At 37.1% G+C, this 22,947-nt stretch overlaps 1 protein-coding gene across 5 annotated transcripts in view; it reads right to left on the bottom strand.

Moving 5' to 3' along the window:
- Positions 1 to 22,947, bottom strand: part of Fbxo11 (F-box protein 11) — an 82,530-nt gene that overhangs the window by 1,405 nt on the left and 58,178 nt on the right. For 4 of the 5 annotated variants that reach the window (XM_004839413.4, XM_021253833.2, XM_087216416.1 and 1 more), the window contains exons 2-22: positions 22,816 to 22,943; positions 22,417 to 22,498; positions 21,540 to 21,684; positions 19,812 to 19,941; positions 18,435 to 18,518; positions 18,034 to 18,166; positions 16,653 to 16,759; positions 16,457 to 16,568; positions 16,256 to 16,362; positions 16,041 to 16,178; positions 11,251 to 11,468; positions 9,531 to 9,616; positions 8,538 to 8,632; positions 6,422 to 6,544; positions 6,257 to 6,342; positions 5,479 to 5,555; positions 4,995 to 5,138; positions 1,666 to 1,776; positions 924 to 1,031; positions 571 to 679; positions 8 to 106 (exon numbers count right to left, since the gene is read on the bottom strand). In XM_004839413.4, coding sequence (XP_004839470.2) covers positions 8 to 106; positions 571 to 679; positions 924 to 1,031; positions 1,666 to 1,776; positions 4,995 to 5,138; positions 5,479 to 5,555; positions 6,257 to 6,342; positions 6,422 to 6,544; positions 8,538 to 8,632; positions 9,531 to 9,616; positions 11,251 to 11,468; positions 16,041 to 16,178; positions 16,256 to 16,362; positions 16,457 to 16,568; positions 16,653 to 16,759; positions 18,034 to 18,166; positions 18,435 to 18,518; positions 19,812 to 19,941; positions 21,540 to 21,684; positions 22,417 to 22,498; positions 22,816 to 22,943 — 2,422 coding nt within the window. The remainder of the gene's footprint in view (positions 1 to 7; positions 107 to 570; positions 680 to 923; positions 1,032 to 1,665; positions 1,777 to 4,994; positions 5,139 to 5,478; positions 5,556 to 6,256; positions 6,343 to 6,421; positions 6,545 to 8,537; positions 8,633 to 9,530; positions 9,617 to 11,250; positions 11,469 to 16,040; positions 16,179 to 16,255; positions 16,363 to 16,456; positions 16,569 to 16,652; positions 16,760 to 18,033; positions 18,167 to 18,434; positions 18,519 to 19,811; positions 19,942 to 21,539; positions 21,685 to 22,416; positions 22,499 to 22,815; positions 22,944 to 22,947) is intronic. The other variant, XM_087216415.1, reaches the window with a different exon arrangement.

Below are 22,947 nucleotides of genomic sequence, written 5' to 3'. Positions count from 1 at the left end.
TACATACCTATCATGTCTAATGAATTCTACATCATGTCCCTGATGGCACTTCTTAATGCAGTTCACACATATGGCATTTCGATCTGTGGTGTTGCAAGTGTGACATCTAAAAAGCAAAACTTTATATTAATGTTTTGGCCACGTCATTAGTTGTATTTTTACCCACTGCCCTATGACCTTTTGGCTTAATAGAAAAAGACTAAAATGGAAAAAATTTTGTGGCTTTACCCAGATTAAAGTGAAATTCATGTGTCTTTCTGAGGAAATCAATTTATAAGTTGAAAAAAACAAAACCCTCAGCTCCTATCAAGTCTTTCTGGGCTGAATCATTCATAGTGACTGTGACAGCTTTACAGTGAAACTTTTAACTTACAAACACTGCTCCATACTTTAGAGTACCATTTTCTACAATACTGGGTTTTTCCATACTTAACCATCTTTGGTTTTAGGACTCAACTGAAAAAGTTTTTATTGGCCACAATAAGTTTCCACTGGCAAATAGCCAACTACCAACTTAAAAAGGAAATCACTATTTTCCCCTTTCTGGGCTCATAAAAATGAGAAATATACCTGTAGAAGTCATGCATGGGATAGCTGGTATAACTTGATATTTTATATAAACACTGGCCTCTACTAACAGCCTTTTCTATGGCGTCTTGATTGTTCATTATTTTGTTATCTGTAATAAAAGAAAGACAGTCTAAATGACAAAGACTAAAACCACTAAAGATTACAGGATTAAACAGACAAGTTACCCAATGATGTAATTATAGGAACTCAACAGAAATGGGTTTTCCTTATGCAAGGTGTTCTAATAGAAATTAAGTTCTCTTAAGTTGTTGCTAAGTTTAAGAGAGGCAGAAGGAATCAACTAAAATAATGGCTTCTGAATGTACTTATAGGCAGAACATACTCCAACATACCTTTCATTGTCACATTAACACCAGATGCTAAAAATAAGCCTCCAAACCGGTTGTTAAAAATCTGATTGCCTTCTAATGTTGCAGTTGCATGATTTGTAATTTCAATACCTAAAGTAAAATTTACAAACAAGTAGGTGCATCATCATTTTATATTGTTTCTTAAAGAGAAACCCAAAATTAGCAAATGTAGCAAGCTGGTTCTTGTATATAAAAAGTACATTAACCCTCTTAATGTGTAAAGGATAAAATGCAAATACCGGTATCACTGACAGTAACATTGACATTTCATCACTGATAGTCTGCACACTAAGTTGAAAGGAATAGTGCCCAGAAGTAGGTTTAGGTAACTGGTAGTTTACTCTGAAAAGGAGCTAAAGTACCTGTTTTCTTCACCTGTAAAAGTGTAACTCTGCTCACACTACGTGGAATTCATTTAACAATATATTTTAAATGGGCTTCTGAGGTCAGAGTCCTTGAGTTTATCTGTGTTCCTATCAGTAGAAGCCTGCACTTTATCTAAATGTTTTATAATTAAAACTATGAACACTGAGCAGTAAGAGTACTGTAAGTTTTGGCCTAGAGTGGAAAAATTCAGACTTGGAATAGATACTCTCATAAGTGACAATTCCAACAGGCATCTGGCTACTTTGGCAGCACAGTTTGCACACTATTAGAATATACTGTACCAAAAAATCAGGTACTGCAGAATTATAAATATGCCACACACACAAAAAATACAAACCTGCAGCAAATCCATCAAATATTCTGTTTTTCCTTAAGACTGGATGGCTATTAGTGCTGATGAGAACACCTGCTTGAGCATTCCTGAAAATATCATTTTCTTCAAGAAGACCTATAATAAAATATTTTCTTAGATCAAGGCTAATGCATATAACTTTACTAGTTATTTTGGTGGCAGGTTTTCTTTTTACCTAACTACATTGTAAATTCACATAACTATTTTCTCCACCTAAAAGAAATTTGAGTATTTCAAAAGCATTTAAGGTATGACTTAACCAAAAATGACTAACCAATGAATTGAAATTCATGTTATCAAGAACCATGTCTAAGTTTCCTCATTACTCATCCCTAGAACCTGATACATAACATTCTCAATACTGTGAATTAACATTTATTTCAAATACTTTTAGAAACTTACTGCCTTTTGAGTTGACAGCAAGCCCTTATTATTTCTGGCCTTTATTACTATCTATGATCATTCTCTGATTAATTTCCCTTAATCCAGTCTCCTTTTATGTGTGGCATGGTTTCCAGTTTCTTACAACTTTTTTAAAGACGGACTTACTATGTAGCCCAGGTAGGCCTTGAACTCCTAGTGGTCCTCCTGCCTCAGCTTCCTAAGTGCTGGGATTATAGGGGTACACCACACCGTTTCCAGTTTCTTAAAGCTCTTATGCCTTTTTTCTATTTATAAATCTACTCATTTCTTTTTGGAATGTCCTACACTCCTGTCTCTTCTTCTGAGGAGGTTTTGGTAGCAGTCTTACTTTCTGGCAGTGTAACTGTGGATATACCACTTACTAGCTATATTAGGCAGGTTACTTACCTTCTCTGTTTCTTTATCTGTAAAATGGGCACAATGTACCTACTACATAGTTTTTATGATTAAACGAACACATGTAAAAGCACAGCACTAATAGCTATGCCCACAAGACCTAGTTATACACAGTGAATTATTGTTAGTTACATAGTGATATTTCTTTGCTCCCTGAAGATATGAGACATGACTATTTTTGTAGACATCTGACCTGTCTGGTATTATATAGTAGTGAAATACTGTACCTCTAAATCCTTTCCCCCTGGATGCCATGGGGAAGTTTCGCTGAAATGGTCTTACAACTTCCCATGGTTAGAAATATCATACACAAGGCTAATTATTCCTAGGTCTGTTTCTTTGCTTAGTATGATCACCTGATAATACCAATTTTGGATATTCCAAAGATGACACTAAATTCATTCTCTTAAAACTGAATTTTTTTCCCCAGACAAGGTCTTGCTATTAGTTCAGGCTGGCCTCAAACTCACAGAAATCGTCCTGCCTCAGCCTCCCAAGTGCTGAGATTACAGGTGTGCGCCACCATACCTGGCAAAACTGACCTGATGTTTTCTGCATTCTGTATCTACGTGAAAAATACCACCTAGTAGTTACCTTAATTGGAATCCTGAGTATCATATTTCACTGTCATCCCCCATATTCCTCCTTTGTTTTTTTGGGGGGGTACCGGGGATTGGACTCCGGACCATGTGCTTGCAAAGCAGGCGGCAGAACCACTGAGCTAAATCCCCAGCTCCTGCATATTCTTTTTTGTTGGTGGGGGATGCTGTGCAAGACTGAACATGGGCCTAGCTGATACTAAACATGTATTCTGTCTCTGGAGTACTGGTCCCAACATCTATCCACTGCCCCCTTTCTTTCTTCCTTCCTTTTTTTGGTACCGGAACTTGGGTCCTTTCACTTGTGAGGCAGGCAGCGGAACCACTGAGCGAAATCCCCGGCCTGTTGCTCCCTTTCTGAGACAGGGTCTTGCTATGTAGTTCAGCCTGGTTTTCAATTCACTACTGTAGCTCAGGCTGGCTTCGAACTCACAGAGATCCTCCTGCCTTTGCCTCCCAAGTGCTGGAATTACAGGAATGTGCTACCATGCCCCACAGACACCTATTTTTAGATCAATAATATGTCCCCCTGCTCTCAGGCAGTTACTTTAGTTCAGACTCATTATTTCTGGCTTGGGTGATTCCAAATCTCTGCTTCTGATCTTGCATACTTCCACTATAACCTCAAGAGCTACTGCTGAGAGGCCAATACCCTGTGTGTAGAAAACGTGTTATTTGAGCCTTGCCTCTTCTCCAGCCTCAACGTTCCAGTATCTCTTGTCTTAGTAAACCACTCTGTTTCTTTGAGACTGTTTACAATGTGCCACTCCATTAGACTGTAAATTTTATGGAAGTAGTACTGTTTTATTTACCAATTTCTTTAGCATCTCTATCACAGTGGTTGGTACAGAGGTGTTCAATCAGAATTTACAGAGCAAATCAGAGTGAAATAAATTACAGCTGGAATGGCCTCCCCACCCCTTACCCAGAGAATGCCTATTCATTTTTCAAGACAGCTCGAGCAATTTTACTACAAAAACCTTTTCTCAAACACCTTGCAACTAAAACCAACCTTTCTGTATTTTGTGTCTTTATTTTGTAAAAATAAAACCAACCTTTCTGTATTTTGTGTCTTTATTTTCCTATCACAGAAACGTTTCTTTATTGAATTATACTGGAGTCTTAAACTCCTTGAGTCTCAACAGGTTCATTACTGCTTGTCTGCAGCAGTGAATTTTGTACTAAGTCTTGGTATGTTTGGCTATCCTTCCACGTAAGATAATGTACAATTTGGGGGTTCTGACATTTTGGGAATAGTAACATTTGCATTCAAATGCATTCAGCATTATCCAGTCTCTATGAACAGCATGTATTTGCAAGCAACTAGCACTGGAACTTCTGCCTCAATGCAAAGTCAGTTTTCCTTTATGGATATCAAGCCAGGCAAAATTTGGCTTTGTTAATTCCATTCTCTAACAAATATAGAACAGTTAAAAAGCAATAACTGTTTCCCATAGACACACCACTTTAGATACTAATTTCCTCATACTTAGTTCTGTAACTTGACTTTTTTTTTGGTACCAGGGATCGAACTCGGGTCCTTGCACTTGCACAGCAGGCAGCAAAACCACTGAGCTAAATCCCCAGCCCCTGTAACTTGACTTTTAAAGTTCATTGTATCACTATTCAGAATAAAAGGTCCAGAGTCAGGATGTAAAATTCTGCTACCTTAAAAAAGCTTTACTGACAATTGGCAGAGTCAAGGTGGCTACAAAAGGAAAAGTACTGTAAACATTTGTCTTTAACTCTAGGCACTAATCTAAACCATCTCAAGATTTGAGAAGGAAAGACTGAGATTTGTTCATTTATATTAACTGACAATGTCATTAATCATTAAAGATATGGAAGAATAATGGAAAACTGGGTTTTTCACTAATGCAAAATTAACAACAATACCTCGACCCCCATTAAATATACAGATGCCACCATCTCTTCCATCGTGGATTTTATTTCTTCTTAGTGTAGGATTACTATCTGTCTTAATCCAGACTCCAGCCATTGCATTGTCAAATATTTCATTGTCTTCTATACAGCCTAGACCTATAAATGCAAAAATTTTATGTTATTTAAAAGGTATATTTCTAATTTCATTTTTTATTTTTTGGCAGTACTGCAGATTAAACCCAGGGGCCTTCATGCTATATCCCCAACCCCTTTTAAAATTTTTGCTTAATATTTTTTGCAGTCCTGGAGACTAATCCTGAGGCCTTTGCCCTGAGCTACATTTCCCAGCCTTTTAAAATTTTTGCGACAGGGTCTCACTAAATTGCCCAAGCAGGATTGAATTTGTGATCCTGCCTCAACCTCTCAGAGTTCTGGGACTACAGGCATGTGCCATCACATTTGTCTCCAAACATTAAACACAGATGATTAAACATACCAGAATTATAAACAAGAATTCCACCATTCTGTCCTCCCCAAATTTTGTTACGTCTGATTTTGGGGTTGCTTCCAGTCCTATGGATAAGACAGAATATACTATTTAAATCGCTTCTCCTATAGTCCATGTTACATGAAATAACCAGAAAAATCTACATTAATCATGGTAGAATTAACTATATAATGGAGTTCTTAAAGATGCTCTGAGAAGTCTATCAGGAAAGAAAATGGTTGAATTTAATCACTTAATTTGTACACAGAAATATACCTTCCAAAATGTTGCTGTGGATTTACATTATCACTAGAGAGCCTCCAAGTATGCAGGGTAAACCAAGGTGGTTAGATCGACCTACTGTTATACAGTCTCCCTTCACATGTAAAATGTAGGGTTAAATTATATGATCAAGACTATTAAGAGTTCCAAGGGGAGTACAAAAGCTATCAGTTTTACGTAAGTACCGTAAGAACAGAAGGTCCCATTTTACTATGTGCCAGGGGCATGTCAGGCATAAGGCAAAATACATGGCAGCTGATGTGACTCGTAGGATAGAGGAACAGTAGAAATAAGCTGTTAGGGCACATGTTACTGACTCCTGCTGCCCTTACCTAGATGAAGAAAAGCTACATTCTGACAGCTTAAGTCCGGTACAGTAAGACTGAATATATTTATGTCAGGGTGCATAAATACCAGGCTTTAAACAATTAGGAAATTCCTTCTACATGAGATCCACATATACCCAAGTCATCCCCAAAAGAAAGGCAAATGTGAAAATAGTTACCTTATTTGAACTCCTGAATACATATGATTATAGATATCATTGTCCTCTAGCACTCCATGTCCATTGTCATAAAAATAAACACCAACCTAAAATTAAAAAAAATATTTTTCTTAAGTGGTGTTTACAAAGCAGTATTTCCCATCCAAGAGTTCCAGCTAATCCTACCTGCTTGCCACTGTGTATCCGGTTTCTTCTCAGTACTGGAGTGCTGCCAGTTGTCACCCAAACTCCAGCCAGAGTATTACTATAAACTTCATTCTCTTCTATTACACCTTGTCCTTTTTCATGCTAAATAAAAGTTTCATTGGTTACAGTATATAACTTCTACAAGGAAGTATGTTTACAGTGTGCAACTTAAAAGATAGTAATGAAGTTGGCGGGGATTTAGCTCAGTGGTTCCACCGCCTGCCCTCAAAGCGCAAGGACCCGAGTTCGATCCCCGGTATAAAAAAAAACATAGTAATGAAAACAATTTAAAATTTTGGTTTTTTAGTCGAACAACAAGGTAATAATATTTTTTGGGGTACTGGAGATTGAACTTTGGGCTCACACATGTTAATGTGCTCTATCACTGAGCTACACTTCTGTCCCTGACAACATTCATTTTATGTAGTGTCTACTTGAATTTAAACTTCTAAAATTTTTATACTGTCATAAGAGTAGAAGAATTCAATTTTATTTTGTAAATGAACCTTTGCCATTCTAAGATGTGTAACAAACCGAGGACCTCTAATTTCACTTTTAGCAGAAAACGTATGGGCCATTGTCTCAGTCACTTTCTCATTGCTGGGACAAAATATCCAACATCCACAACTTAAAGGAGGAGAGGTTTATTTGATCTTACAGTTTTTAGAGGTTTCAGTATGAAGTCAGCTGGCTCCAATGCAGAAAGGGCATGGTGGAGGGGACTGGACAGAGGACAGTTGCACATCCTTAGCAGCCCGAAAGCAGAGCTGGAAGGGTGGAGCAAGGGAGGGATATATGCTCTTCCAGGTCATCCCCCATTGACTTGCCTCTTCTAACTAGGTGCCATGTCCTATCAGTACTTTTAACTGTTAGAATTAGTCCACTAAATGAATATAGTGCCCCCATAATCCAATCACATTCCAAAAGCCCTACCTCTAAATACAGGAGGCTTCTGGGGGATATTCTAGATCCAAACCAGTAACAGCCACCTCTAGCATTATGGTTTTTTTTTTTTTTTGGTACCTAGGATCAAGTTCAGGACCTTGCGCTTATGAGGCAGGCGGTGGCACCACTGAGCTAAATCCCCAGCCCACCCAGCATTATGAATAAAATTAAAAGCCTCACCTAGAGCCAGCCGTGCTGGCACTTGCCTATAATCCTAGCACTCTGGGAGGCTGAGACAGGAGAATCACAAGTTCGAGCTCAGCCTGGGCAACTTAGTGACACCCTGTTTCAAAAATAAAAGGGTGGGCTGGGGATGGTGGATCATGCATGTAAACCCAGCAAAGGGAAGGCTGAGGCAAGAGGATCACGGCAAGTCTGGCCAGCCTGGGCCTCACAGTGAGTTCATATGAGCCTGAAGTACATAGTGAGACCCTGCCTCAAAAAAAAAAAAAAAAAAAAAAAAAAAGTGGGGGTTGGGATGTAGCTCAGTGTGAAGGACCAGAGTTCAATCCCTACAATCTCTAGTATGGCATTAAAAAAAAAAAAAAAAAAATGAAGGCAGCTACACTACTGTACTTTCTGATGTTCATCAATGATAAGTTTATATCAGATAACCATGATGATAGATGATGACACAGGACTAATACATAACTTAAAATTTTGAAAGATAATTATTTTTCAACATAAATTCAAATTAAAGTGGCTTTTTGAGAAGATAAAAATCAAGCCTACTATTTTTAGACTTGTGATATTCATGTTTTTACAGAATTCCAAAAACTTACACAGCTGTTGCACTGGCAAAATTCCAATGTAAGAAATGTAATGTGGACTGCCAATTCCTTGTTAGAGTTTAGCATATACTGTCTGTAAATTAAGACATCAATAAAGAGGTATGTCTCCTATTCCCAAATTCAGTCAGCTGCTGATTAAATTTTACACAACTCTACACATATTATAAAATTAGAAGTTATTCATACACTGGCAGGAAGAATAGAGTCTTATTTATTGTCTAAATACTAAAGACAGCTACAAATTCATACTTATAATGTTGAATATGGCCCACCTAAAACTACATATAGTCCCTCAAAACCCTTTTTTTCGGCCCCGGCTTTGATGCATGCATTTAACATAACTGCATCCATTAACTTACCACATAAATCCCACCATGTTGGCCATCATGAATTTTGTTATGTCGAACTATTGGACAACTGTTTGTCCTAATCTGAATTCCTGCTAATGCATTGCCTATTTAAAAATAAAAGTCACAATGTCAATTCCTAGAGTCTAGTGGGACACAGTAAGAATTTTACATCAGCCAGTAGTAAAAATTTTTGCACTAGAATTTTAAGGAGAATTACAAGACAAAAATAAGGGAACTAGCGTGTAAACATGTAGAAGGGCTGTAGGCAGTACAGTACAGTGATTAAGAGTAGAGATTCTGGAGCCAGGCTGCCTGGTATTGAATGTCAGGGTTCTACTTATTTTCTGGGTGACTGTGAGGGTAAGGTATTTAACTTCTTTGTGGCTGTGTCCTGATCAGCAAATGGGAATATTGAATAATATACTTCATAGAATTATTGTGAATATTATGACTTAATTTAGAGAAGGTGCTCAAAATAATGCCTGGTACTTACTGAGCAGGTAAGTTAGCAGAATAGAAAGCCTACAAGCATACTGATTTTTTTTTTGGTACCGGGAATCAAACTCAGGACCCTGCGCTTGGGAGGCTGGCGCTGTGGCACTGAGCTAAATCCCCGGCCCTAGCATACTGATTTTTAACACAGAGATACCTAATAAATGCTGAATTAATATTTATAAAGCTTTAATGAGGAGTATTTTCCTTTTCTAGTTAAAGTGCGTTAAACTACAACAGAAATAATTTATTAATTGTTATGTAATGGAGTGTATCTAAGGAAGCTGTAGACAGATATTCCTTAAGACTAGGGTATTATTTACATTTTCCCTGTTATCTGGCAAGATGCCTGGTGAAGACTTTAAGTGAATACATATCATAGAATAATCTTTATTGAGAATATAAAAAAATTACATCAGTTCTCCCACTTAAGATGGTTCAAAATGGTCTATTCTGCTAACATGCACCAAGAAGACAGGCTAATCTTTCAGAACAAAACAATATGCTTACCATAAATGTCATTTCCTTCAATAAGGCCTCGTCCATCACCAAAGATGTAAACTCCTCCTTGATTTCCATTAAATATAGAATTCCCCCTACAGTTATGTGAAACAATACAATAAAAGAAGCATCTATGTAATGAAGCTGTATGACCATTTAGTCATGTGACAAATTAACTTCTACAGGCTTGGTTTATTAAATAATCTGCAAAATGAGGCATCTCTGACTACATGATTTCTAAATTCTCTTGCAGTTTTTTCTAATATCTAAGGCTTTGGAAAAGTCACCAATTGTTTGGGACAAAATAGCATTCTTCTTTTTTTTTGCTGTGCTATACGTAGAATTCAGGACCTTGCAAATGGTAGCAAGTGCTCTACGACTGAGCTACGTCCCTACTCCCAACATAGCATTCTTAAAAATTCCCCTTAAAATACTCAAAACAATTTTTTTCTGATCAAGATGTAAATAAAATTGGACAATTAAAAATAATCCCATATTCTTGATTAAAATGTAATAGAGCTGCTGGGCATGGTGGTACACACCTGTAATCCCAACACTCAGGTGGCTGAGGCAGAAGGAACACTGAGTTCAAGGCCAGCCAGGGCTACATAGTGAGTTCAAAGCCAGCCTGAACGATATGGCCGAGACCCTGTCTCCAAACAAAACAAAACAAAACAAAACAAAACAAACACCCTAACCAAACCAAACTAAACCAAATAACCCAAAAAAGCAACAGTTCTATACCATCTTGGCCAATGCCACTAATAAATACTAGGTTTGCTTGCTTTTTAGTCTGACAAGAAGAGATGGTAGGAACTATTACGGAAAGTGACAGCTTGCAGTTCCAACTTTTTGAAGTCTTAGGTTATCCAAGAATCTTTGAGATAGTTTGCTGAGTTTTCTATTTGCTGACTCAGGAAAAAAAGAGAAGACAAAGTCATTCAGGTTCCAAGGGAACCCACTTTAGTCATTTATAATAATAGTTTGGGCCAGGGATTTAGCCCAGTGGTTTCGCTGCCTGCTGTGCAAGTGCAAGGACCCGAGTTTGATCCCCGGTACCAAAAAAAAAAAAAAAAAAAAATAGTTTGGGGTGGGTGTGGTGGTGCTTGCCTGTAGTCCCAGCACTTGGGACGCTGAGGGAGGAGGATTGCTGCCAGTTCAAGGCCAGTCTGGGGTACAGAGTTCGAGGGCAGCCTGAACTGCATAGTAAGACCCTATCTCAAAAAAACAAAACCAAGGGGCCAGGGATTTAGCTCAGTGGCACCGTGTTTGTCTGGCAAGCGAAAGGTCCTGAGTTTGATTCCTGGTACAAAAACCAAAACCAAAACCAAAAAACCCCCCAAAATCAAAACAAACCCCAAAAACCAAAACCAAAAACCTAAAGGTCAGTATTTTGACTTTCTTCTTCCCTTTTTTTTTTGGTGGTACTGGGGATTGAACCCAGGGCTTTCAAACTTTTCTACATTCCCAGCCCTTTCTTATTTTTTATTTTGAGACAGGATCTCACTAAGTTGCCCAAGCTGGGTTCAAACTTGTAATCATCCTGCCTTTAGCCTCTAAGAAAGGTGAAGCAGGAGGATCACAAGTTCAAGGGCCAGCCTGGGCTACACAGTGAATTCCAGGTCAGCTTGAACTACACAGTAAAATCCCATCTCAAAAAACCAAACCAAACCAAACCAAAAAAAACAAGGTGAAAAAGTAATTTCCACCCGTAATTATGTGTAAATACCTTATTGTTGGGTCACTATTTGAGGTAATCCATACACCTGCAAAGTTGTTTGCATAGATTTTATTCTCTATGAACTGTCCTCTTCCTTTTTCATGGACATATATTCCTCCAGTTTGCCCATGGTGAATTTCACATCGAACCACTGTGGGGTTAGCATAGGCTTTGACTTCAAAGCCTGCTATCCTGTTTCTGTGTATGTTGCAACTTTCAAAGTAACCCTGAAAAATTCAGAAATTAAACCTGTAGGTAAAGGCTACTTTGCAAAAAAGAAATTCCACCTGCAAAACTTTGATGCACACCTCAAAATTAAGTATCAGAAATGTTCAAGAGTGAATGAAAAATATATGCTACACATCAAATGATAAATATGGAAAGAAACAGATTTAAATGTTTTAGTAAAATACAATTACAAATCTGGTTTGAGTACAAAGGCAAGAGAGAAAAACAGGGAAACAGCTATTCAATAAATACAGATAAATACCATTACCTAAGGAATATATATACACATACATCTATCTACAACAAAAGGATTAAGTCATTAAAGAAAATTGGTTGCCCTATAAATGTCCCAGCAAAACAGGCCGGGGCTGTAGTTCAGTGGGATGGTGCTTGTCAAGCATACAAAAGGCTCTGAGTTTGATCCCCCAATGCCAGAAAAAACAAAAAAGAAAAATACATACAAATAAAACAGCAAAAAACTAATGGGGTGGAAACAATCCATCAAGACTATCCAAAGTGAGGTGAAATGAAGAAGAGAGAGGACAGCTAGTTCTCAATACAAATAACACAGGTAATCTGTAATCTGTCATAGGTTAAGTTCAGAAATTTGGAATAAATGCTTTAAAAATGTTACAGCAGTTTGGCACTGTTACTAGATTTTTATCGTATTTTACAAAACTAGCACTGCAAAGGACTAAACAGTAAATAGAAGATAATTGGGAAACTAAACACGGACAGAAAATTTGATGATGATAAGCAATTATTCCTAATCACTCATTTATTGCAGTACTAGGAGTTGAATCTGGGGATGGGGGATGGCTCTACTACCAAGCCCCTTCCCCACCCCGCCCCAAGACCTTTTCGAGACAGGGTCTTACTATGTTGCCCAGCTGGCCTTGAATTTACAATCCTCCCATCTCAGCCTCCCAAGAACCTGGGATTACAGTTGTGTGCCATTGTGCTCATCTTTCTTTTCTTTTTTTTTTTTGGTACGGGGAATTGAACTCGGGACCTTGAGCTTGCGAGGCAGGCAGTGAACCACTGAGCTAAAAATCCCCAGCCCCATTGTGCTCATCTTTTAAAAATGATGTAATTTCTATAATCCCAAATCTGTGAAAAATAAACTAAGGGGTGTGTGACAAGAGGGGTAAATTACTACACTGAACTTTAGTAAGTGACCATTACCATAGGTTCTTCAAAAACAAGGAACTTATTATAATCAGACTATCTCACTGTATCTCAAATGCTTTGTGAATGAAACAGAATTATGCAAATATGATACATGAAATGGACATAACTCTGAGATACAGCCTAAAGGCAACATAGGCATTAAAATAACAGCACACAGTTCCATTACAAAACAAGGGTTTTGGATCTATAGCCAGTATAGGTCTCTAAGGAAGGGGACAGTCTCCATATTTAGACTTCTCTAATTCCCACACTCTCCCAATCCTTGGAAAAAAGCTATGCTCTGCAACAAGATGTCAATTTTTTTTTTTAAGAGTAGGAAAAATTTATTGGGAGAAAGAAAACTTCTGCCTAAGAGAGACAGAAGGGGGACCGGAAAGTGGGTTGCCCACTCACACCACTTTTCAAAGATGTTTTATACAGCAAAGCCATGTGGTGAGGTGGGTACAAAGTGGGAGAAAACTGTAAGACCCACTGGAAATTTATAAGGTGGGCATGAAGTGGGACAAAACCATGACCAACCAATAAGATTACAAGTACAGTGACCCAGAGAATATTGATTAAATGGGGATCAAATAGGGGAGCAAGTCACACAGCAAGCACACAAGGATTTTCAGTAAGGGTAGAGGTCAGGGATATTTCCCAGAGAGGCTGGGTTAAGACCTTGGCCCCCCACCCAAGTGATTGATACCTGTTTAGAATATCAATCGCTGTTATTCATCCTACACGGTGTGGTAGTTTCTTTTACAATGCTGGCCTTCAATGAATGTGTCTTCACTGTCCTCCACGTTGGCTCCTTGTGGGCTGGCCCTGTCTAACTGCCTACAAGATATCTAATTAACTTGCCTATTCTACAATATTCCCCCGCTCTGAAGAAGTAACCCTAACTGCTGTGAAGGGGCAAAAGGCGAAGACCAGTCTGGCTACTTGCGGCTGAAGAGGGTAGTAGTTGTGATCAGCAGTCAGGGTTACTCTACAGAGTAGCTATCTAAAGGCCTTCAATAGGCACCAGGCATTGTCATCTTGGGTAGCCTTACAGCTTTAAGTCAAAGATATAGGATCCTGTAGGAAAGGTTCCTTTGTGTCCTGGATCTTTGTTGACCTTGAGGAGCCAGGGCCAAAATATTGACTGTCCTCACAACCCAGTTTTGATCTCCAAACTCCAACCAGTAATCTTGGTGGAAGACCTCCAAAATGATACAGGGGGGAAGAGATGTAACTCCCAAATCTACTAGACATCTGAAATGTGAGTTTGTGTTCTCTAAAACTGAAGAATGAATTCTAGAACAACAGAGGTTAAGAGTAGGAAAAATTTATTGGGAGAAAGAAAGCTTCTGACTAAGAGAGACAGAAGGGGGACCGGAAAGTGGGTTGCCCCAAGATGTCAATTTCTGTATTCTTTGTTTTTGGTACCAGGGATCGAACTCAGGACCCTGTGCTTGTGAGGCAGGCGGCAGCATCACTGAGCTAAATCCCTGGCCCTCAATTTCTTTATTCTAACTAGAGAAGAGAAAGTAGACCTTTTTTCACTTTGCTTTCTTATTTACAAGTGTAAGCTACATCCTGAGTTGTAAGTGAAATGAAATCTTTTCAGGTTATACTTGTAACAGGAACTGGCTAATATGATGAGTTAGTTTCTGGTCTGAAACTACAGTATTTATTTAGGCTTAAACAGCAATTGATAAAAGGGTACTCTTCATGGTCTAGTTCAGTTGAGACCTGAATTAGGATTCCAGGTACAAGCAATGACAATGACAAACATTTTCTTTGCCACTATCTGTATATATGGTCCTAGATTGCTTAGTTAATACTACATAATGGCAACAAAACCTCACCATAAAACCCTTTTTGTCATCACATTACCACCTTCTCTTCCATCTCTCTAATGCCTGAACAAAAATACTGCCAATGTTGTACTAGACAGTCAAATGAAGAGTATCTGGACACTTAAGAATACTATTTAAAACAGCAGCCTTACAGAGCTCAAAAAGTTGTCTCTGGAAAATTTGTAAAACTGTATCATAGTAGTATTTAAAATAAAGTATTATCTATGAAGATCCCCCCGCCTTTTTTTGGTACTGGGGATCAAACTCAGGACCTTGTGCTTGTGAGGCAGGCATGGTGCCACTGAGTTAAATCCCCAGTTCCTATCTATGAGGATGCCAGCATTAATTGCTGCATAACAGTTTTAGAAATGACATCATCACTGTATCTCTTATTAAAGTTCTGACAGTTTATATAGAAGTCAAACTAATAATGAAACATTTTAAAAAATGTATTCTATAGATAATTTATGTTAAACTCATTTATGGTTCTTAATAAAAATGTCTATCTTTGTTGTTGTTTTTTTTTTTTTTTGGTACCGGGGATCGAACTAGGGACCTTGCGCTTGTGAGGCAGGCGCCGGAACCACTGAACTAAATCCCCGGCCCAAAATGTCTGTCTTTGGATCCTTGGAAATTCTGATTAAACAGGAAGAGTCCTGTCTCAAAAAACGGCAAGGGATGCAGTTTAGAACAATGGCCCTGATTTTTTTGGAGACAGGGCCTTACTATGTAATTCAGGGTAGCCTTGAACTCTCTATGTAGCCCAGGCTGTCCTCGAACTCGGCAATCCTCCTGCCTCAGCCTTCCGAGTGATGAGATTACAGGTATGTGGCATCATGCCCAGCAATGGCCCTGAGTTTAATCCCTAGTACCACCGCTGTCAAAAAATAAAATAAAATAAAATAGATAAAAAACCCCCAAGGGGCCACGTAAGATTTAGCTCAGTGGTTCCATGCCTGCCTCTCAAGCCCAAGGTCCTGAGTTCAATTCCCAGTACTGCAAAAACGCCCACAAACAAACCAAAACCAAAACCAAATCTTTCCCCCAAAATATGTTGATGGCACATGCCTATAACCCCCAACTGCTCAGAAGGGTGAGGCAGGAGGATTGCAAGTTTAAAGCCAATTTGGGCAACTTAACAAGACTCTCTCTCAAAAAATAAAACTGAAAAGGGCTGGGGTATAGCTCAGTGGTAGAGTGCTTGCCTAGCATGCCGGAGGCCATGGTTCAACCTCCAGTACAGCAAAATGAAAGGGGGTTGGAAGAGGGTGTTTGTGAAGTTTAGCTTCTGGGTGATTTTCATGTATACTTATATTTGAGAACTACTTACTCCCGCAATTTCCTACAGCCTCTATCAGCATTACTACATTTACCTGGATATAATGTTTGATACATGAATTCATATAATGAATATTGCATATTGACTTTAAGATGTGTTCAACTTGCTTTTACAATTATACTCAATTAAGATAATTTGATGAGAAAATAATGCCAAAACATATTTGACATTTACATGACACAGAAGTCAGTTTTTCTATTAGGAATAAATGTTCTTACCATGCCATGATCAAATGTGAACACACCGACGTCGCGTCCATGATGAATATGATTCCGTCTAATAATTGGGTTCCCATGGTTTTTAACCCAAATCCCAGCTAAAGCATTATTGGAAATTTCATTATCTTCATATATTCCCTATAACAATCAGAAACAAACATTAGTAGAGTTTTTTAAAAATTAAGGAAGAAAAAAAATCACAAATTAAAAAATACCTGTGCATGATCTGTTATATAAAGTCCAACATTTTCACAGTCACTGATGTTACAGTGCTTGATAGTGGGACATGCTCCTTGACCACTAACACATACTGCAGAACCAACTATAAAGAAAAATTATTATTTTTTCATTAAAACGCCTACTGGGCAATAATATAGTGACTCAATTTTATCATAAAAGGCAAAGCAAACACTAACCTGTACATGTACTCCGGATGATACAGTGATCAATAATAGGGCTACAATTTACTGTAATCTCTAAGCAATGGTGTGCATTATGGTGTTGAGCAGATTTGTCATCAGGGTTAAACTGAAAAATAGAAATTTTATTTGAAATAAACAACCACTGTCTTAATGATTTCAATATACATATTTTAAATCTTAAATTTCTTACCCTTATTGTCATATATCCAACATAAGCATCTTCAGAACCTTCCATAAAAACAAAGGTTGAATCTCTAGTGTTTTCAATTATAACTTTGTCTGCTACTTTGCCAGGTGCTGTGGAGAAGATATTTTAAGGTATATTACCTTTATTTCATTGCAACAGATAGGTACTTCTATGGAGAGGGAACTTTCTAAAACCATTAGTATTAGACAGTAGGACTAATATTCACTTTATCAGTTAACTATGTTTCATCAGCTTTTGCAATAGTCATATTTAATAGGGATAGTATCTGATTACCACTGCACGCAAATCTATGCACAGAAATATAATTCAATGTGAATACTATTAATATTAAAGAAAAGATCATACTAAAAATGGCTTCTTGTAGAAACAAAATTATCACCAGTAGTGGTACTGAAAAAAGGAGCTCAGGGAGAGAAGGGAAGAAGAGACCTCTTTATTTAAACGTATTTTTATTTTTATTTTTTTTCTGGTACTGGGGATCGAACTCAAGACCTTGTGCTTGCAAGGCAGGCACAGTGCCACTGAGCTAAATTCCTGGCCCATTTAAAAGTATTTTTAACAGTCACCCTTATTTAGAAAGTAATAAAACCACTGGGCATAAATTTTCTATACTCTCCTCTTCTTTTTTGTAGTTCTGGGGATCAAATCCAGGGCCTCATGTGCTAGGCAAGTGCTCTGACCTTCAGCCACATCCCACCCCTTTCCTTATTTTCTATGAGGCAGAGAAAGGAGGGAAGCAGAAGAGATAGTACTACAAATTTCACTAGCAAACAGTAGGTACTACTAGCTATCTGCAAATGATCTTTATCCTCAAGAAGCTAGAGACAGCACAAATCTTTAAATGACTCATCAATGTTCAATAAGTACTTCATTATTTTCTCAGAAACTTAACCATAAAAATCTCTGAAACAGTACAAAAAGTATTTAAAAATTACATTTCAGTTTGTTTAAAAACATACCAATAAAAACATCAGCACCTTTATTTTCAAATGAAACATCAAACTAACATTATTTTCTTTAAAAAACTACAGACAACTGGGGCCGGGGATTTAGCTCAGTGGTTCCAGCACCTGCCTCGAAAGCGCAAGGTCCCGAGTTCGATCCCCGGTACCAAAAAACAAAAAACAAAAACAAACTATAGACAACTAAAGTACTAACATTAAAAAATATATACAATTTCTTCGAATTTCTATAATTTCTAAAGTCTTTATGTTTGATTTCCTTTAGAAAGTTTGAAATATCTTTATCATTAAAGTATTAACAAAGTTCAATTGGATTTTAAGTCACATTTTAAAAATCCAATATATAATTAAATAATATGAATAAAATGTTAAAATTCTAATGACAGTGCATTTCAAAATACCTGCACCAATCATGGTGATTGGAGATTCAATATATATCCATTCATCAGTATATATTCCAGAATGAACAAAGATAAGTCCATCAAAATGAGCTTCTTGTACCCCACCAAGGGCATCTTCAATAGTATCATAATACTAGAAAAAATTAAAAGTATTAGTACACAGAAAGATTTTATATATATACATATTATATATATACATATTATATATATACATATATATACACATATTATATATATACATATATATATATATATATTTTTTGAGACAAGGTGTCACTGTAATTCAGGCTGGCCTTGAATTTGCAATCTTCCTGTCTCAGCTTCCCAAACTATGGGATTACAGGCATGTGCAATCCCACCTGACCTTGAAAGAGTAGCACATAAGTCATAAAAATACATACCAACATATTTTCTCTTCCTTTATATCTTGCAGGGTTACTGTAGAAATGTTCAGCAAATCCTGGCTTTACATGTGCACCTTTATACTAAAATGTCAAAAACAAAACAAAACCAAACACTGACTAATGTAAACATTATATTCTAGAACAATGTAGCATAGTAAAACTTTCATTAAGTATTTAAAAAGCGGGCTGGGGATTTAGCTCAGTGGTGCCGGTGCCTGCCTCGCAAGCACAAGGTCCCAAGTTTGATCCCCTGTACCAAAAAAAAAACCCCACTCCAAATATTGAAAAAGAACCTCAACTATTCCAACTAATTTTCTGTCAAAGTATAATATAGAGTAAGTTATGACTCGGTAATATCTAGTAAGAAAGGCAAAGTCTCTCATTCTCACCACTACTATTATTTTGGGACAAATAATTCTTTGTGGTAGGGACTATCGTGCAATGAAAGACACTCAGCAGCATCTTCAGCCAATGTAATAGCAGCAGCACCCTCTGCTAGCACTGTGACAAACAAAAGTATCTCAAGATACTGCCAAATGACCTCTGATATTTAACCTCATATTAAAATTAAGATAAATGTGGGGCTTTGGCGCCTGCCTCACAAGCACAAGGTCCCGAGTTTGATCCCCCGTACCAAAAAAAAAAAAAAAAAAGATAAATGTGGGGCTTTAAAACAATACAGTAAACTAGTAACTTAAATACAAACAAACGAACTCACTGAAATCATAACTGCTCTCAGGCTATGATTAACACTGCCCCTGGATAATACAGTGATACTTTGGTTTATGAATGCTTCTGTTTGCAAACAATTTGGTTCACAAACAGAAGCATTTGGCAAAATTTTGTTTTGGTTTGTAAACTCTGAATCAGGTGACAACACAACAGCAACCATCTTTGCAGCATAAACACAAATGTGGCCATCTTTTCCAAGATTGTAGAATAAATTAAGTTCACGAACCTATACCAATTGTAAAGAGAATTAGAGAATTGAGTATTTTGCTGGTTAATAAATGTTCACAGGCTTGTCTTTAAAATCTACCTATAGTATTTACTTATTTATGGATGAGACCAGGTCTTGCTATGTGGTTTAGCCTGTCCTTGAACTCATTAGGTAGCCAGGCTGGCCTAGAACCACCAGCAATCCTCCTCCTTTAGGCTCCCAAGTGCTGCAATTACAGGTGTGCATCACTATACCCAGCTTAAATTTATTTATTTATCCGCCCTGCCCCGCCCGGCATCGAACTCAGGACCTTGCACTTGCAAGGTAGGTGCAGTGCCACTGAGCTAAATCCTCAGCCCTTAAATTTATTTTTTAAAGGAATATTTATTTACAAATGTATAATATAAATCAGTATTTTTATTTATATTTCATACCAACTGCTGGAAACTCTCTTTCCAAGGATTTGGATGTTCGTATTCTTCTGGATTAATCTGATAGAATTTACCAGGTTCAGGATGCATCATAGGGCGGGTATATTCAAATACTTCCATGTATAATCGTTTCCTGAAGGGAAAAAGAAATTAAAGATTTCTTTGTAAAATATCCTTAAAGTTAATAAAATTTAAAATTTAGGCTACTCCAAAGAACAAAAAAGCGGCAATGTCTTAAAAAGTTGTTTACTCAGAAGGAGAAAACCCCACTCCTATTGTGAAAACTTAATGCAATTATTTAAAAATTTTTCAATAAAATATTTTAAACTTAATTCTTCCTACATCTTCAGTACATTTACATCCTATCAAGTACCATAAATCTTTTCTTGTACAATGCAAAATACTTTCTTCTGCTGCTGCTTTTCATTCTCAGTTCTCTTTTCTTTTCTTTCTTTTTTTTTTTTTTTGAGGCAGGGTCTCTTGTAGTTCAGGCTGGCCCTGAACTCACTGTGTAGCCCAGGCTGGACTTGAACTCATGGCAATACTCCTGGCCTCAGCCTCCTGAGTGCTGGGATTATAGGCTTGTGCCACCATGTCCAGCTCTCAGTTCTCTTTTCTAAACATATCTTTTCTCTCTTAAATATAAAGTATACCTTATTTTTCACATCATAAAACACCTATAAATGGTAAAATACAAAAAAGTATAAAGAGAAAATGTAAAGAGAAGAGATGAGGGCCGGGGATTTAGCTCAGTGGCACTGCACCTGCCTCACAAGCGCAAGGTCTTGCATTCAATCCATGGTACCAACAAAAGAGAAGAGATGATATGTAGTTTCTTTGCGTGTGTGTGTGTGTATGTGGTTTTTTAGAACAGGGTCTTGCTATGTAGTACAGGCTAGCCTCGAACTCATGGTGATCCTCCTGCCTCAGCCTCCTGAGTGCTGGGATAACAGGTGTGTTCCTCTATGCCTGGCTTGACATACAGTTTCAATACAGGTATTATTAGCTGGTTTAGTACATTTCCTTCCAGTCTTTTTATCTAAAGATTACTCATTTACATATTAATAATTATATAGCTTACTAAATTTTACATTCTGCTCTTTTTTATAGTATAGTATTTTTTCCATTTTATTAAGAAACTGTCAGGCTGGGTGTAATTCAATAGTATAGCACTTGCCTTGCATGCTCAAGGCCCTGGGTTTGATCCCTAGCATTGCAACACCCTTCTCTTCTTTTATAGAAACTGCCATAAGCAGACAGTCCTCAATCCTCCAATTAAGACATCCTAATAGCTATGATGTTTGGAAAAATTTGTACACAAAACAAAAAGATCGTCAGAAGTAAAATTACTGGGCCAAAGGGAATGTGTATTTTAAGTTTTATGAGTGTATCTTACAAAAGTGATGTATAAAATACCAGGTTTAATTCATTAGCTATTTTAAATTACTTTTAACTGTTTCTACAAAACAAATGAAAAACATTTTCCAAAATCACTCAGTTACAATTAATTGATAAACACTAGAGAAAATTCTTCATTTACTATTTCATAAATACTGTATGGACTGAGCCCACATTTGTGGTAAATAGGTAACGTGGAATTTAAAGCATTTTAGTTTTGTTCTGACTACTTACTTGTAACTCAACCTATTCTTCAACACTCTTACTATATATTTAGCACTTTGGGCAGCAAATCATGTATCTTAAGATAATATGGAATAGGTTTTCACTTACCACAAAATTGGGTCATTAGCAAGTTCACTAAAGCGTTTACACACACAAGCTGCTCTACAAAGATCCTGTTCCAGCAAGTAAGAGAAGATTTTTAGAACTACTTCATCTGGCAGTTTTTCCTGAAGATATTGTTCAGCAGGTGCTGCTAAAACAAGATTGACAAATAGAACGTAAACAATTTATTTAACATGTTAGTAATGACTTTCTCATTATTCAAAAGTTTTCATTTTATTTAATAGCTTTTATTGTTTGATGGCACTCATTTATAGGAAGCATATAGTTTTCAGAGATAATACACATCTCGACTTAAGTAGTTTTCTTTTTTTTTGGTATTAGGGATCAAACTCAGGACCCTGCCCTTGCAAGGCAGGTGTGGTGCCACTGAGCTAATCCCTGGCCCTATATAATACCTAAAAGAAAAATATTTGGGGCCAGGGATTTAGCTCAGTGGGACTGCCGCCCGCCTCACAAGTGCAAGGTCCTGAGTTTGATACCAAAAAAAAAAAAATCAAATATATGATAAATCTGCCAATAAAATATTTAGCACCAAGAAGGTCAAAAGTACTATAAAATTTAAAAAACTTATTTACCATATTAAACAATGGATTCCATTAAAATAAGAACTGAGAAAAACAAAAAAAAATTCAGCTCTTCTTCTTTTAGTTATGTGTTATCTGAAAAACTTCTTAAAATAAATTAAACTATTTTTATGTAACAATAAAAGTTAAAGAGGGGAGAGGCCAGGATTCTAATGTATATTTAATAAATTACTTTCTCATCCCAAATGTAATGCTCCCATCTAATTTCAATTTTCTGGTATCAAACAACTTTTTAAAAATTTTTTATCCCATTCCCTTAATATCCCCATAGGAAATACCAGATAAGTCTTGGGACTTTCCAGATACTCTTGCACGTTTTGCTCGATGACCAAAGTTTTCGGTAGTTGAAGTTGAGGCCCCCTTCAAAATTAAAAACAAAAAGAAAATAAAGCCAGGTGTAGCAGTGCAGGCCTGTAATCCCAGCTATTAGGGAGGAGGAGGCAGTAGGATAGTAAGAAAGCCTTGGCATCTTAGTGATACCCTGTCTCAAAGTAAAATAAAGAAGGCTAGGGATACAGCTCAGCACTCCCTGGTTCAATTTCTAGTACTGCAAAGAAACAAGCAAATATTTTTATCATACATAATAATCATTACTTTCTAAAAAATGACAGTGATAATTTTTGTGTTTCCTAAAAATGGTTTCATTTATTGTACAAAAAAAATTGCAATTAACTTACCTCCATATTGCTCTTTGTAGGACACGCTGTTCTTTTCGGCAAAAGAGTTTTTCTACGAAGTTGGTAAGGACTATTTTGTGCACCAGGACCTGATTCTTCTGCAACCATATCTGCAGGTACATCATCATCTGT

The sequence above is a fragment of the Heterocephalus glaber genome, unplaced genomic scaffold, assembly GCF_053883595.1.
Source record: "Heterocephalus glaber isolate CG9 unplaced genomic scaffold, H.glaber_assembly_v1.0 deba00001457, whole genome shotgun sequence".
Lineage (NCBI taxonomy): Eukaryota > Metazoa > Chordata > Mammalia > Rodentia > Bathyergidae > Heterocephalus > Heterocephalus glaber.
Note: the sequence above shows the minus strand (reverse complement) of the source record. Positions and strands in the feature narration are given on the sequence as shown.